The sequence below is a fragment of the Monomorium pharaonis genome, chromosome 8 (assembly GCF_013373865.1).
Source record: "Monomorium pharaonis isolate MP-MQ-018 chromosome 8, ASM1337386v2, whole genome shotgun sequence".
Taxonomy (NCBI): Eukaryota; Metazoa; Arthropoda; class Insecta; order Hymenoptera; family Formicidae; genus Monomorium; species Monomorium pharaonis.
Genome location: NC_050474.1, coordinates 23405186 through 23422156, shown reverse-complemented (window position 1 = coordinate 23422156; position 16971 = coordinate 23405186). Strand labels below are relative to the sequence as shown.

Below are 16971 nucleotides of genomic sequence, written 5' to 3'. Positions count from 1 at the left end.
AAATACGATTCAGTAGAAATCTTATTTCACTTTCTACTCTTAAAAAGAGATTCGCCTTTAGAAAATTGATTTATATCGTAATCTGAATTTGTGTGTGTGTGTGTGTGTGTGTGTGTGTGTGTAACGCTAAATAAAATATATATAATCTATTGCGGTATTATACATTTACATTCTGTCTTCGAATTTCATCGCGAGCTTATACAAATCGTCAAAGAGATGCCGATATTATAGAGCTGCTTTTGTAAACGTTCTTTTACAAAAAATTGTTTTTTGTTCATGCGTAACGTGTTTCCAGGAGTCACACATTTTTTAATTATGGTCGTCAAATTAAAAAGAGTAAGTTTAGTATCGAGGCATCGTTCACTACTGAATTACAAGCAATTTGAAATAAATAATTCTTTGCTATTTAAATATTATTTCGAATGAGATTAACATACATCAAATATTTGTAAAAAAAAAAAAAAATTTGTTAGAAGATATATAAGCAAGAAAAAATACACGATGTCTAAGAATAGTATTTATGCAATAAAGATTATAATTTAAAAACACAAATTCTCGTTATAGTTATAAAATTAGTAAGGTCAACAACTCGATACTATTACAATTATATTTTCATTTGTTAAAATAAATTCGAGCTGAAATTATCGCTGTCAAATTATATCATACAACATATATCTACTTCAACAATAATTTTACAATATTTTATTCCGATAAAAATGATACCAATTTAACTGAAGATTTTATGAATTGATTAAATTCGTTTAATTAGTACAACAATTAACAGTAATGTCATTTTTTGCCATATTGTACATATCATCCATAATGTTTTACCTTTTGAATGTCTAAAGGCAGTAATGTATGTGTCGCAAAATATTAGATAACAGGAATAAATCTGTCTTTCTTTTCCAAAGATTCTAAAGTTAAAATTCTGTGCTCTTTACATTCCCTTTTGCAAGCCTTTCGTATTTACAATTAAAATGACAATGACAAATTGACGTTACGATCTTGGTTAACATTTAACTTGGTTTAAACCTTACGTTAAACGACTGACGATTTTACACACACACACACACACACACACACACACACACACACACACACACACACACACACACACACACACACACACACACACACACACACACACACACACACACACACACACACACACACACACACACACACACACGTTTATATTGCACGATGAGTCGATAGCACGATCTTATAATCTATGACGAATATCTACGCGCTTTTGGCACCTCTTGCATTTGCATATACGCGGACGAGATTTTGCAAGTAAAAGAGAGAGAGAGAGAGAGCAAACGGGAAGATAATTTCATCTACTATGATAAACTTTTGAATATATTAATGATTCAATTGTTGGTCACATTAATCACATTTTAAATATATTTAAAGATTATTGTTTAAATTTCTTCCGTCAAGATGCACTCTCTGCGGATTTCTCATCGTGTAGAAAAGTCCCTGTAATTACGAAGTGTGCGCTAATCGATAGCTAGTATAACAGCAATAATGTAAAAAGAGACGTATTCTTCGTTACACTTCGTACATACAAGAGCTTTCTTAGCACCATTCCTATATATTTATTTATCCTTGCAGACAGAAGATGATCTATATTTATAAGATATGAACGTGATATTAGCGATAGCGATTTTATTTGCGATTTACGTCTGTTCAAATTTCAATCTATTTAATATAACGTGAAAAGTGTATGTGTGCTGAAATGCACCGTTGGCCTCAGATTACACTATACCATAGATTCTACCGCGCTCTTCGGTATCCTGCAGCCTGATTCCGTAAACACTAATCATCTACATTATGTCTTTAACTATAGAACAAAGATTTAAATGTTATCGAGAAAGATATGATACGCTACAATGTGCCTAGATTTAAGTCATCTTCTTGATTTCACAGTTATTAACAATTATCTTAATTTCACATTCGATTAATTATCGAATGTACATAAAGTATAACGTATTACTTTCAAAAAACAATTGACAACCGCCGAGGGTACACGCATATGACATTTTCTTTCTGCTCGTTATTATCACTGCGTTTATTCAGCGATAAACAAAAAGTAATAATTATCGGAGAGATTGAAAATTGCAATTAATCATTCTTTTTAAACGAAATAATAATTGTAAAAATAATGTAGAATTTGTTATCAGTAGCAGGATTGCATGTTTGAAATGTAGAAAAGCCCATTCCCAAAAATGCAGTCTCTTTGATGAGATTGCTTTTAAATTTTTTTTAATCGTTCAGTATCACAGGTCCGATTTTAATTTTCGATGACTATTAATCGAGCTTCAAATTTTTCAATAATACAATCTTGTGTAATCTAAACTAATTCATAGTATAACGCGAATGCGATATCAAGGAGTGAGAGGAGAAAATAATGAATTATTTGTACAGATTAGATACTACTAACGTAAGTGTTTATGATCGTAAGTTGCTCGCAAGGTGTAATGAGGAAAAGGAAACGTAAAAATCTAGATCGCTGTTGGCGTGTACCGCCGATAGGCATCTCCCTCCTCTCTCACTTCTATATCTTTATGCGTTTTTAATTACTCCTCATTGAGGAATATAATCGATCGTTTTTTCTAACTTTAAATTGGCCTAATGGTAGATTACTTCACTATAATTGCATTATGATAAAAGCATGTATAAATCAGTAAATCTTTTTTCTTTTGTGCTTCTTAGAGATCATACATGATACAATGTACAAAGTAGTGTAAAATAAAAAAAGGGTTAATAAAGATTTATATATGTATATATATATATATATATATATATATATATATATATATATATATATATACACACACACACATACACACATATATATATTATATTACTTAATCGTCAAGTAGCGGTTTATCACGAACGGGAAACAACTTTCATTGACCACTGACCTGTTTCCAGAAAATATTTCAAAAATATTTCAGACGCAAACACGCTATTCATAAAAACAATACAGATCTGATATCATGTATAGATTGAGATTAAAAATGCTTAGATTTTATAACGAGATAAAAATATTCGTGTATAAGTTAACTTAAAAGAATTTATACGCTGTAAATAAAATTGACAAACATTTATATATATATTGACGTTTCCCTGCAAATCTGCCAGTGCCCAAGAAGTGGTACCCCAATATGTCGAAGTGTCTTAAGAATTAATCACGACACCAGGACAGAATTTATTTTATCCTATGCAATAGTCGACACGAATGGTTGGTAAATGAGTAAAATTTCTTTCCTTAAAGTCGATCTAATCTAAAATGGGCTTCGGCGCTGGAATCCGATATAACCATTGTAGGGTCAGCAAGCATTTGTAAACCATCTACATCGATCGGATCGAGGCCCTGTCTGAGGGCATCATCCGATGGAAACATTTCCGGGTCAAAATCACCCATCATTGCTGTCCCGAGATCTTTTACAAACTCCGGATTCGTAAGATCATCCGCACCAGAAAAGTCTGAAACACATTTTTAATCGAATAAATTTTTCCATTGTTTTATAATATCAAACCACTTAATACATTTTCTTTACAACTTATTACAACTCGAAAATATAAAGCTAAAATTTATTTATATAATATTTTGTCTATATAATATAGTATCCTTAAATGATTTCATAGATAACATTTTTTATTATAAAATATATATTATAAACAGTAACACTTATTTAAAAAGAGATTAAATGTTTTCCGTTACGAGACAATTAAAAATACCGATAATACCTGTGAGAATAATCGTAGGTGTATTTGGAGTTTGCGGTGTTAGCTGCTGAGTAGCAGTGGTCGTCGTCGTCGCAGGTTGATACGCCATTTGTGGGCTCGTGCTGAAGTATCCTGTGTCCCCGCTTCCTAATTCGCCTCCAACATTAATCACGTCGTTCTAAAGCACAAACAGTAAAAAACAAGTATTAAACAAAGATAACAAATATTCAAACTCCGAGGTATATTAATTTGAAGTTTTTTTCTTAAAAATTCGGATTGCATCAATAGAAAACTGATTGAAAGTTAAGATTAAATTAAGTTAAATTATATATAAAAATTAAAACAATTTTGTAAAATTAGATTGCTCTAAATAACAAAATAATTACAATATGTATCATCAAATAAATTTAATTTTATTAGTAAATTGAATTTGTATAAAATAATAAAGAAATCTTATTTTTCATATAAAAATGTATTTTTTACTTTTATATATAAATAATTTTTAACTTAGGGAAGAAGGGAAAAGTTAATAAGTTAAAGTTTATGTTTTAATAATAATAATTAGTTGGAGTTAAAAATAAAAAATTAACATTTAAAATTAATTATATTAAGTTAAAAGTTCTAAAATTTTTAATTTTATTTAATATTTCTATATTTTAATTTTTTAACTAGCTTTATTACCTAATTCTGATAAAATTTTTACGGAAATTTTCAAGACTTCTTACCTGTGTATAATTCGTAGTGTGATTTGGTGAGCCGATAAATGTCCCAATAGTGTTCGCCTGCACCGGTGTGTCCATCTGAAGTAGAGAGAGAAAAAAAAGAGTGTCATAGAGATGAAGCATCATTGAAAAACTTTGAAAAAATTATCGCGGTCGCGATTTAATCCGATTTATCTTTAAGTGAACACAACGTTGATTCACGTATGATCTCACATATAACGTATGTCCTCTAGCCCCCAAACACTTTTAATAGAATAATCCGCGAGGGGCATTACACTCTGGAGAGAAAACAACGAAAGAGGAATATAAAGGGTGAAATAAACATGATCGAACTGTGAGCTCGTAAGCTCGTGCCGCTCTAAAGTCCAGATTGCCTATATTCTTTAACTTCGAAATCTATCATGATATCGGTTACCGTTCCAGATACTCCATTTCGCTTAATAGCCATTATTAAATAAAATCCGCTTTTCGCTTAGTCGACCATCACGAGAAACCCATTGTTTCATCTTACACGGCTATTATTTCACGTACAAATTTCCTTACCGTATCTATATTTATTTATTTAACCCGAAATTCATGGCCCTTCGTCTGAGAAACATATGTTGTTATTATTAGATCGTTCTTAAATTCTCAGATGCCGATATCAGAGAGCAATATCTCGAACGATAATCCGTGCAAACGAGGCTGCTTGGTTTGAATGTCGCTTTTTATTTTGTAAAATCATCATTTTTTCCACCACTTAAAGTGATGGCTCGGCGCGCAACTGTCCGTGCAATGCCGTATCAAATGCCGTGTTAATAGATACTCGTACGTGTAACAACGAGGGAATAAAACAGAGGTATTATTAAGGTCCCCCGCGATAAAACTAATCCTGCAGTGCAGTATGCACGACGGCAACTTTGGCATGTGCATACGTAACAACATGCACCTTTCCGAGTTTTGCGGTATATTAATTGAGAGTGCGTTACAAATTGCGATTATTATTAGCCTTCTGTACTCCTGATACATATAAAGCGCTATTACGTACTTTAGCCTGTTTACGGTTTTTAACGGCACATTAGACATTTTTCTCTCTTCGATCGGATTGATGTATTAAACATCAGTGTACGGTGGCATATTTCACCACGAGTAATATTTTACCTTAATCTACAAATATTTCACCCCTCTGGAATCTGATATTTTTCCTTCACCGCACGTGCAAACGAGTACCACGCACGGGAATACATTTGGCACATTTATATGCAAACCTTCGCCATTTGAAAGCACTATGAAAGATACGTACAAATTTACAGTACTTTTTTTAACACACTAACTGAGCAACTTGTAAGATATTATTAACCGTATTTATTTTTATAAAATTATCTAGTCAAAGAAATGATTTTATTTTATCTTTATTTAAATTATTAAAATATCCGTCCTTATTTTACATAAAGAAAATATTATAGTTTTCAAATTAATGTGACAAATAACGAGTATACAGTGTTGTCTTTAACTTCAACTTCTAAGTTATCATTCATTATAACAGGAAAATTTTTTGACAAATTGCACAGAGCAGAAAATAGTATAGAGAATAGTAGTACAATGTAAAAATTGTCCTAAAACTATAAATGATTTGAAAACTTTTTCAAAGAACTTTGTCAGTCATGGTAATATAACTTATAAATTAAGTACTTCTATATTTTTCAACGTTGACTTTTATTTGCGTATTAATACTAACAAATTAATACTAACAAATAAAGAAAAACATTTTTTTGCCATATTGAATTGTTTGAAAAATATTTGTTTTTAACAAAATTTATAAATATAAAAATATAAATATATTGTTTTCTTAAATTTTGTTCAACAGTGAAATTGTTGTTTTAAAATTATCTAGATAAAATTTAACAACCATAATACAACTACGACACATGTAACAATAAATATTATAATTATTAATTTTAATAATTAAAAATAATATAATTATTAATTTTAATAGAAAATAGAGAAATAGAGAAAATACTTTGCAAGCCTTGAAAAAATTGTACAGCGATACTGGACATATTGAATTTGCAAATAAAAATGTTTCAACTAATGGCGATATTTCACCTCTATCTGCGTCCAGGTGCAACCGAGTTCCATCAGCTGCTGCGCAAATTTGGGCCACTCCTGACGAATGCAGGCAACAGATAAACAGCAAAATTTAAGACTATAAGTCTAGAGGCAATATAATCAAATATAATTGTACAGCCGTTTTTTACGGCTATAATTATAAGGCTAATTTTTATTTCACGAATTTAAAAAATTCACTTTTTTAATTCAATACTTTTCACGCGGTAACGTAATTAATCATAACTAATTACAATTATAATTGCATTTTAGATGCAAATAAAAAATATCGAGAACCATAATTTGAAGCCTATGAGGAATGGAACGTTTGACGATGTAAGTGAGTAGAATATCAAGTAACTCCGAATAATTCATACGAATCATTCGCTTGGAATAATTTATCGCGTAGCATTAATTATAGCCTTGAAGGTCAAATCGCCAGAAGAGTAATGCATATTATATCTATTAAAATTCACAAAACCAATCAGCTTACATGGTGAAAAATACAAGTATTCATGTATGTGTGGAAACTATTGTATATTAGTAATCAAGATATTTGAAATGAGAAATGCAAGCCCAAACTTACAATTACAATAAAGCTAATAAGTTAAATATAACCGTCTTTTAATTTGACTTGCATCTTATCAAAATTTTTTGTTAACATTCGCGTTTGGCTCTATTTCGCTTTTGATCCTTATTATTCTCTAAATGCGAGCAGTTTAGCGGCGAATACTTACCAGTCCCTTCGACATGCATAAAAAAGATTGAGCGCCAATTACGATCGGGTATCCCTTAATTAATTATAATTGATGGATTCATCGTACTTATATAATCACGATTGTCAGACGATAAATTCAGATCAGAATCAAAGAATTATATTTTTTTGCGTCCGTGTACTTAAGCAAATGATGAAAAAAAAATTAATTTCGGCCAAACTTCTCGTTTGAAAATTTCAATTGACTTTATCAGGAATAATGAAATAAAACGCGTGAATATTTCTTATACGCTACGTGTATACCAAATAAGTACGCATGCGGAATACACACACTCTTTCTTTCTCTTTGTGAACATCCGAATTATATCACGTAAAACGTGCAGCACGTGTGTCATTAAGATATAACGGCAGTGCAAATTCATGGATTCAGCGCACGGCAGAAACAATCATTTATGAATTAAAGACAAACTGTCTCTCATGATAGAAATTATATATCTTGCTTTACCCAAGACAGAGCTTCGACAAAAATAAGAATGCCGAAAAGCACGACTGGACCACTGTCAACGTGTCAATCGAATATTTCCGATAGGTTGGGAAACTTTTACTTTCCCTCACTTGACATCAAGCGAGCCGATATTTTAATTTTATGTTATGAACTATAACTTTGAAATCAATCGACAGTCCAACGTCAAAATTTAAGAGCTCTTTTTCAGAGAGATGTCCGCCCGCAATACTTTTCGCGAACTCGAATAAATCGGTTTTCCAGCCATGCTTAAAAGATGAATGACTTACGTACCATTGTGAACTGTTCGAAATCCTGCTGGAGGGCCGCCGCTTGCGCCTGATTGATGAAATAAGTATTCTGATCGATAGCGTCGGACGTCAAGCTGGGTGGACCCGGATGTCCTGTAGGACTAGGCGGCGCCGATGGATTATTGCTATAACTTAAGGGACTTCCCTGAAAAAGGAATGCGCACTACTTTCAAACTTGTTAGTCGCACGAAACTATTATTATAGACACGAGAACGGAACTTTTTTCAGAAAATTATATAGTCTTGCATTTATTATCACTATTAAATTATTCTAACGGAGACTCTAAATAATATTACCATTCAAATTATTTTGAAAATTGATTGCATATCTCTATCTGTAAGATATACACAGAAAAATACTAACCCTCTTGCTAAAAAAAGCAATTACTCGATTTTGAATAAATTTAATGCATACGATAGAAATAATGATAGATTTATAAATATATAAACTTCTCTTCTTGGCAATGTATATGCTGAAGTAAATAAATTCTATTCTATAAATATGTAAACTTATGAAATACTTGAAATATTTATTTGATTCAATTTATAGTATGCATTTTTGTCTATGTAGAAAATTCGTTATTAAACGCTATAAACGTTATCTATTATAATTATCTATTTATAATTTATTTATGTGTAATAATATTTTGTGATAAGAGATGATCTTACTTGAACGGTTAGACTAGGTGACGATTGCGGCGACGGCCGGTTCACCGACTGTGTGGATCTATACGATCCCAACGAATTGAGCTGTGATTGCTGATGTTGTTGTTGCTGTTGCTGTGATGTTTTCTGTATGTCGAGCATCAATAAGATCAATAATAAATGACTATTAGAAAGCAGCACAATCACACTTATATAATTTCTACAATAATAGCATTATAATTAATATTTTCTACTTTCTGAATCGATAATTGTTTTTTAGCAATACATGTATTTTATCCATTCAGTGGATTATAGTTAGACTGATTAAATGTTAAATATCTATAAATATATGTAATAAATAAAAAATGAGATCGAGACTGTATTTAATGATAATAATAAATTTAATGTAATTTACTGCAAAATAAATTTAAGTGTGATTTATAGATGCATCTAAATAAGTATAATGGAATACTGTTCGCACATTACGATAATAATTTTCGAAATGTCCGACTTCGTCGGCTGGCGTACTAACTGGACTTTGCGGTACAGGACTGTGCGGTTGTTGATAAATGTAATGGCCAGCAGTCGGGCTGTGAGACGTCGCCGTCGGTGCCGGTTGCTGCGGATAACTCTGAAGATCCTGTTGCGAAGTACTTGTGCTGTTTTCCAGTGCCACACCCTGCTTCATACCCATCGCTATTAACGATCGATCGTCGTTCTGTCGCCTCTTTCGTTTTGCTCTTTCTCTCTCACACATACAACACACAAACACACATTACACATACATGCGCGCGCGGTCACCCGCGCGCGCACACACACACACACACACACACACAATCTCTCTCCCTCTCTCTTTCTCTCTCTCTCTCTCTCTTTCCTTTTTCGCCCTTTCTGTAACTAGACTCAACTGAATAGACGCTACATAGTCGCAGCAGGCTCGCGTAATTGATCTCTACATCATTGATTACAGCATCGGACTTGCGGAAAGCGGTTCGCCGCAACAACCGAGTTTCTCCATCGAATTTGTAGCAACGTTCGAGTTCGACTTCGAAAGCGTGCTATGTGCTAAATATTTACGAAATACGTTTTTGGCAGTCGAAGGATAATATCTTGGCACGTAGGCTGTTTTCGTACAACATCCAGGGAACTTGATTTCCGCGACAGAGATAAAATCTATGAAAGAAACGTTCGCTGACAAGAGGAGTCGACCTCAAAATCGGCCGAAGATCTTCTCGGAATTTTCTTTGGAAAATTTTCAGATTGTCGATCCGCGCGGCGTCAATGAAACGTTCATTTACGGTGTATACGGCGCAGAAATAAGTGACTCGCGCAAGCTAAAATCACTCTAAAATTACCATTGCGCAACTATTACTTTTCCGTTCCTTCTGCCAAACGACAATTAACGCGGCGTTACTTTTCCAAGCCCGGAACGTATGCTGCGACGAGCCGGTACATACACACTACGCGTTAGCATACACACGTTTCATTATTGATTGATATTTCGAGTCTGTCTGCAAGCTCGGTGCTATATAACAAGCAAAATAATAAAAATGCCACGGTGTTAATGGCCATCGCGCGACTAGGAGGCAGCAACATAAGCGTATACCGATCGTGAGAGCGAGAAACTTGGTGTGTCTACTAACCTTACACGTGTGAAGAAACCTAGAGTTAACAGGCACTGATAAATGGGTCTGCAAAATAACAAACACAAACAACCACTACAACAAAGGCAAAATAAAAAATAAATAGAAAATTAAGAGTGAGACAGACCGGTCGCGTATAAACGCGCGCAATTTCGCCCGAATTTTTCTGGCTGCCGCTAAAACGTCCTGATATCCGTTATTAATGAATTGGATATGTGAACGAAAAGGACACACTGGGTGTGTTAAAGCCCAGAGTTTTTCTTTTCCATTAAAAATGTGTCGCGCCAGCGCAACGCGAGTTTTCTCGAGTAATTCATTTCGCGTTTGCAGTACGGTTTAACGATCAGTATTATCGAGCGGGCTCGATAAATGTTATTAAATTCTATATTAATAATGTCAGGACGCATTTAGGTCACCAGTGCTTTCCATAGCGTGCTGCAAAAGTTTCATTTCAAACTTAACGCTGCATAATTGCGCGCAACATTATATCCTTGTTGCCGTTAACCATAGAAAATTATGCTAAAAGAAAAAAAGTAAAGTTGATATTCAGCTACAGTGAAATTTGTATACTCGAACATTGAGAGAACATGCCGAGGAAAATTGCTTTTTCGTGAAAGATACTAAAATCCTTTCTCGATTAAAGCAATGTGGCGTCTTCAAACATTACTGAATTAGCGTGAAAGCAATCCAATTACATGCAAAAACTGTTACTAAAGGAATTCTTCGCGTTTACACAATATGTCAAATGTAGTACTCTTCGCGACAGATAATATTTCTTAAATTTTTTTCACTGTGCCAAATAAACGATCTACTAATGTATCTTTTTCTTGAAGGCAGCTGCAATATCTCTAGCGCTACTCTAATCGAAACGATCTAACATTTAAGAAAGCACAGAAAAGCGCAAAGAGTGTTCTTCTCATGCAACCATCTCATCCTAATTTACATTCGGCAATAAACAAAATCGCTTCACGGAACCGAGGTAACATCTCTGGCGATTGTTTCTTTAAACTCTCTGCTCTGTATTTAACTTTTAAATGTATTCACATACGTTTCGTTTATTTAAATTTCGACCATATACCATGCACGTACATGCGACAAAAAGTTTTCTATCTATTGTGAATTTAAATATTCCAAATCGCGAAAATGCGCTCCCCTCGATTCCGCGTAATTCCTCGATTGCCAGTGAAGATGCGAAATATCCGAGCATCGACATCGTTTCGCGACATAAAACTTAAATTTGCTGGGACGCGACCTCAAAGAATTTTCTGAAACTGGTTTTAAATTAAAAAATCCCAAAATATCTTTCAGGTCGATTCAAATCGTTCTCGGATATTTCACGAGCTTTGCAACATTCTACGTCAGCGGCTCTTAACCGAGATCTACGTATTATCTGTTGAAATATTTAAAACAGCAGCTCGTGCATCGAGCTTTTTGAGCAAATAGATAAACTTAAAATAAAATAAAAAAAGAAGATGCTAGGTCCGTGTCACTCGTAATTAAAAATCCGCTGCGCTATAACAATAGGCATAATCTACAAGTAATACTTGGGGCCACGAGGATATTTACTTGGACGCTTGACGGATCCTGTGAAAAGGAGAGCCTACCAGCTTGTGCCAAGCTGGTTGGACTGGACAGGTTTGTGGGACTGCTCGTTTGAGGACTCTGGAATACACCAGCGGTTCGACCATTTCAAAAAGAGATTCTCCAGTAGTAAAATCCTACTTGTCTACCGCTCGCCCATATTCGTGGCCTGATCGACTTTGCTCGTACGAGCGGTAAAAAAATGAAAAACATATATGAGGTGAACGCGATTGTCGACAAAACAGGAAACTGGCCGAGAAAAAAATGCGAATAAACAATTTTCGATATCGACATCTGCCTTTTACATTCTTTAATCGGATATTCTTTTGTCAGCCGCATCAATAGTAAAACATTAAGTTAGTTAACCGCTTTCAATCCGCTCAAATGCAGAAACAGATTATTTAATATCGACATCGATGAAAGCCGCTAATGTTTCAAAATAAATGCATTTCTTCCGTAAATAGTATTTATACTATCATAATTTTTTAAGCAAACTTATCAGACTGACTTTCAGCCATAAATATTGGATAATTATTATACATTTAAATAGAAATATAATTTAAAGACGACAAGAATTTTTACCAAGATAAAATCCTGGCTTAAAAATTCAGTAGTTAAGTAAACCTGGAATATTTTTTACAAATATTAATCTTTTATTCGACACAGTAATCTAAGTTGAAAAAGATTAAAAACTCTAAGGGCCATTTGTACCAATGCAGTTTAGTTTTATTTTAAATTTGATTTAACTTATTTTCTATCTTCTTTTAGTTATAATCGAATAAGAAAAGCATAGAAAAAGTAAACTAAACCGAATTTAAAGTTAAGTTTTATTGGTACAAATGGGCCTAACTGATACTGCGCATCTAAAGTCCAACTGATAAAATATCGAGATTTTATACAGACCGGATGGATTAAATTATCCGTTGAATGAGTAAAGTCGCGTATTTATAGAACGTATTGGCGATTGTACATTCGAGAGCGATAATCAAAATAATCAATAATCATATATTTCGTTTTTCATTTAATATCGTGCAAAATCGCTCGGAGAAACGCATCTGTATTAGCACGAAACAATAATAGTTTTATCATAGTGACACTCGAACTATTTTAAATAAGTCACTTAATTCTGGATTAATGCCGTTTTACAGACATTTTCTCCGAGGATCGAAGACAGAGAATGATGAGAGAATAAAAAAATAGAAAAAAATTGGAAACGTCGCTGTAAAAGCGATAAAGACTCGTTCAGAAACGTGCAGCCTCGTGAAAAGTGCGTGTAAGATTAAGAGGAAAAGAAAAGAGAAAATATTATTGTAGTCGATGGTACGATAATCGGCCAAACAACTTACATTGCTGAACGGCGTACTACTTGAATGATCCTCCTGGTCCAGAGGCGTGTGAAGTGGCGACGGAAAGTGTACGTTACTCAAGTCGGGCAACGACCCCGTGTTGTTGCCTATCGGTATTTGCTGCCCCGGTGGTTGCGAGCTCGGATATATGCTGAAACAAAAAATTTCGCAAAAATTGAAACTAACTCGATCAACTCGCAACTCAATCGAACGAAAATTTTATCGGCTGTAATTCCATTGCTCGGTGTTAAAACGGCATTGCCGTGAGTCATAAAACTGATCGTGAATTAAATCTTCCACGGTAGAGAAGCTTTCGCTATTCACATTGAAAATGTGATACTTTTTCAAAACGTCGAATGTTGACATTTAATTGTTTAGCAGTACGTACTTAATCCCAGGCACTCTAGGCATTTCGCACGAGGATCTTGGTCGTTCGATGAAGCCATGAGAATCTCTGTTGTCGCTGCCGCTTCCGATCATAGCGTGTTGATCTGTTAGTTAACAAAACACGCGATTTATCAAGTTACGTAATCATGTCAATATGGTTAACATGCAAAGAACTGTCGATATGTTAATGTGTCAGGTGAAATTTTCCTATTCGTATACAGTACATGCTTGCTGTGTTATTGCACGATGCTGAATATAAAACGATCATTGCGATATTAGCATCTTCCGTTACGGTTGTACAGAATGCATGAATTCTCTCAAACTAGTTATCCGATTTCTCCGGAGCAACGTAATACCGCTTACTAAACTACGTTATATCGTATCGTATAAGGTTTCACATACCTCATTGTAGAGTGATCTCTGGAGCGCGAGATCGCTTCAACAAAGTTTCGTGATTTGACGAGATCTACGGATAATTCATATCAAAACTATACCGCGTTATTGCTCCGGAGATTTTGCGCGTCGCAACGCGCGATATGAAGAAAAATGAGCGTTTTCTCGAAAGAGGATAGATTTCATAATTAAATTTTACAAACTTTGTAATCGGCGTGTAGCAAAGGCTAAGTCTAATTAGTTTCGCGAATGCAAGACAGTCACGTAAACGGAACCGCGAGAATTTCGGGTTCATAGTTTGGAGTCGCGTAAGCTTTTAATACGTAGATTAAGCCGCATGCACTTTAGTGGCGACCGCGCGGGGTTTGCGATCAATCTCTTTGTAAAATTCTCTAGGTAACAGCGTAAGAGAACGGAGCAGTGTTGCAATGTAACCAGGCGATATTATAATGAGGGAATTTCCAAACCGATTTCGCGTAATCGTGTCAAAAGTCAAAGAAACAACTTTACCAAGATGAGGGAATGTTTTACGTAGGAAAAGATAAACTCATCGATGTAGAGGCCGAACGATGCTGAAAAACTATTATTCATCCTTTATGCGAACACTCGATCGCGCTCGAATCGTTAAAAGTCGAGGGACTAAAAACGCGGTTTTGTTTTCACGCAAAATAAATCACGTAAACTGTACAGTACATCGTTTCAGCCTCATGTAAATTATTAACGGTTGATGAAATAATGTTTGCGCGCGAAACGGTGAGTTTTATGCAAGATGTTTGATAAATCGCCCTTCTCTTTACGACGGACCGTGAACTGCAGTCAAAGAAATACACTTAAAAAAATGTAATACATATGATAGAGTTTAGATAGGCTAGACGTGATTTCTCAATCAATGGAGTGAATGGTCCTGTTTTTATTTATAATGGAGTTAGAAGAGAATTGCCAACCACTTAAGTTATTTTTTATTATACTTCCCATTTGATACTGAATTGCACACAAATTAATATCGGATATTGTTAATGTTTCAGGTACTTATTATTGCTAATGTTTAATCTCTTTTTCATCAGTAACACATTAATTTATTACAAGTTATTTGGCAATATATTGCAAAAGACAATATATTGCCTAAATCTGCGAGTTTTTTAAATTGTGTCACCTTTAAAAGTATCAAATTTAGAAATTAAAATAATTTTAAAAATATAAGGAATTATTATTATAATACTTAACTAGATTAATAATTTATTAAAGAAAAGAATTAAATATTTAATTAAATTTCTGTCTACATGACTATACTTTTTCTCATCTATTTTTGTCACTGTAAATGTTGTTTATATTAAGTTAAAATATAAAGTATTGATGAGATACGATTTACATAGGTAAGCAGTAAGCATTCAGCAAATTCTTCCCTACTTGAGGAGGCACGAATAGACATTAATTCCAAGGCATTAATTCCCGTAGATAAGAGTACGCAACGAGCATTTTGACGAAACGTTGTATTACATAAGGTCCCATATGCTACTTCGGCGACGCAATGCGTACAGAGACAAGAAGCACGCGCGCGACATTCGCGATCTTTCACGCAGCATCCGCGTCGTTGAGAGAAAGCGCGGGTCAGAGTCATCCGGAGTTTACTGGTCGAAACAGGTTTACACGTGTGCATTACAAATAAAAAGAGAAGAAAAGGAAAAAAAAACCCGACATGCGACGCTACCTCGTCGATGAGGGATGGCGGAGGTTGATTGGCAAGCCTCGTTGGCGCTCTGGTGCAAAGCGGAATCTGAGTTCGTTCTCCGCCAGGTATCGGGTGGCGGTGGCGACAGGTATGGCACGCCGCTGTACGGCGATGTGTCGTGCCTCTTCTCCATCGGGCGAGATCGCATAGGTCCCACCCCCATACTCCGGCTCCTGTTGTCGCTACGGTACACAGGGTTGTGTTGCATGTCCTCCAGATTGCTGAGCATCGTCTGCAAAAAGCACGGACCCTCATTGAGGATTGCAATTCGCGATTACAATTATGGTGATGCGCGGCAGCGTGCAAAGATGATCAAATTAGAGTAAACGATAAGAGAAACGTGCGATAGCAAGCAATGCTGTGAGGTACTTATTTTAAATAAATGTACATAAATATTAAATACTACGTGTTTTCTTATATCTACTGAAAATATTCATTCCAAATAGTATTTTTTAGACGTACATCCTTTAAATAAAATGTTTCTATTGAATCTATTCTATTTCAGTTTTTCACGAGCACTGCTAGTGCCGCATCTACACTGCTTTATTACGGTGCAATTGTTTTGTGCAAGTGATTTCTACGTAATATTGTATTTAGATTGCAATATGTAAATATGTATACCATATGAGATGTGTATTTCTTGCGCAAAGTTTCAATCCAACGACATAATTCTAGAGTCTTATTTGTGAGAGAAAAAAAGATTACAAGATACATAAGCATTGCTTCTAATACCTAACTCGATTCGATCCTCGAACTAAATAAAAGTGCGAGAAGAACAATAGAGCGAACATGGAGATAATTAACGAGCAAACGATTCTCGCTGATAAGATAGGATTCCGGCGAATTTATTCCGAGTACGCCTGAAAGATATCTTCACGAAGACACACTTGCGTGCTTTATACCGTACAGGGAGGAAGGGGTCGAGGTCGAAGCGAGAAATAATTCACTTCTATCCGTATGTTACGGTGACAAAACCCGAACTCCGAACCCTCCGACCGATGGCGAAGAATTTTCTCGCTCCGCAAATCCCGCCTCATAAAACGTCCGCTTTACGATCCGCCGGTTGTTGTTGGCGTTATGAGCGGCAATTAGAAGGACGTAAAGAAATTTAACGCGGGTGTTAAGACGGCCTATAGAAATTCCATTTAGCTGTCTCACCTGACAAAATTCATACC

The 16971-nt window shown here is 34.8% G+C and overlaps 1 protein-coding gene across 15 annotated transcripts in view; it reads right to left on the bottom strand.

The window, feature by feature from the left end:
* Positions 1-3068: 3068 nt before the first annotated feature.
* The window catches only part of LOC105828790 (CREB-regulated transcription coactivator 1), a 30647-nt gene continuing 16744 nt past the window's right edge, over positions 3069-16971 (bottom strand). For 3 of the 15 annotated variants that reach the window (XM_012667289.2, XM_012667300.2, XM_012667286.3), the window contains 12 exons: positions 15776-16028; positions 13676-13778; positions 13288-13438; positions 11927-12022; positions 9199-9399; positions 8742-8864; positions 8057-8218; positions 7283-7288; positions 6546-6605; positions 4464-4538; positions 3760-3916; positions 3069-3495 (listed from right to left, as the gene is read on the bottom strand). In XM_012667289.2, coding sequence (XP_012522743.1) covers positions 3278-3495; positions 3760-3916; positions 4464-4538; positions 6546-6605; positions 7283-7288; positions 8057-8218; positions 8742-8864; positions 9199-9399; positions 11927-12022; positions 13288-13438; positions 13676-13778; positions 15776-16028 — 1605 coding nt within the window. In that variant the 3' untranslated portion in view covers positions 3069-3277. Of the gene's footprint in view, positions 3496-3759; positions 3917-4463; positions 4539-6545; positions 6606-7282; positions 7289-8056; positions 8219-8741; positions 8865-9198; positions 9400-10360; positions 10409-11926; positions 12023-13287; positions 13439-13675; positions 13779-15775; positions 16029-16971 lie in introns of all 15 variants that reach the window. The other 12 variants (XM_028189913.1, XM_012667292.3, XM_028189914.1 and 9 more) reach the window with 10 other exon arrangements.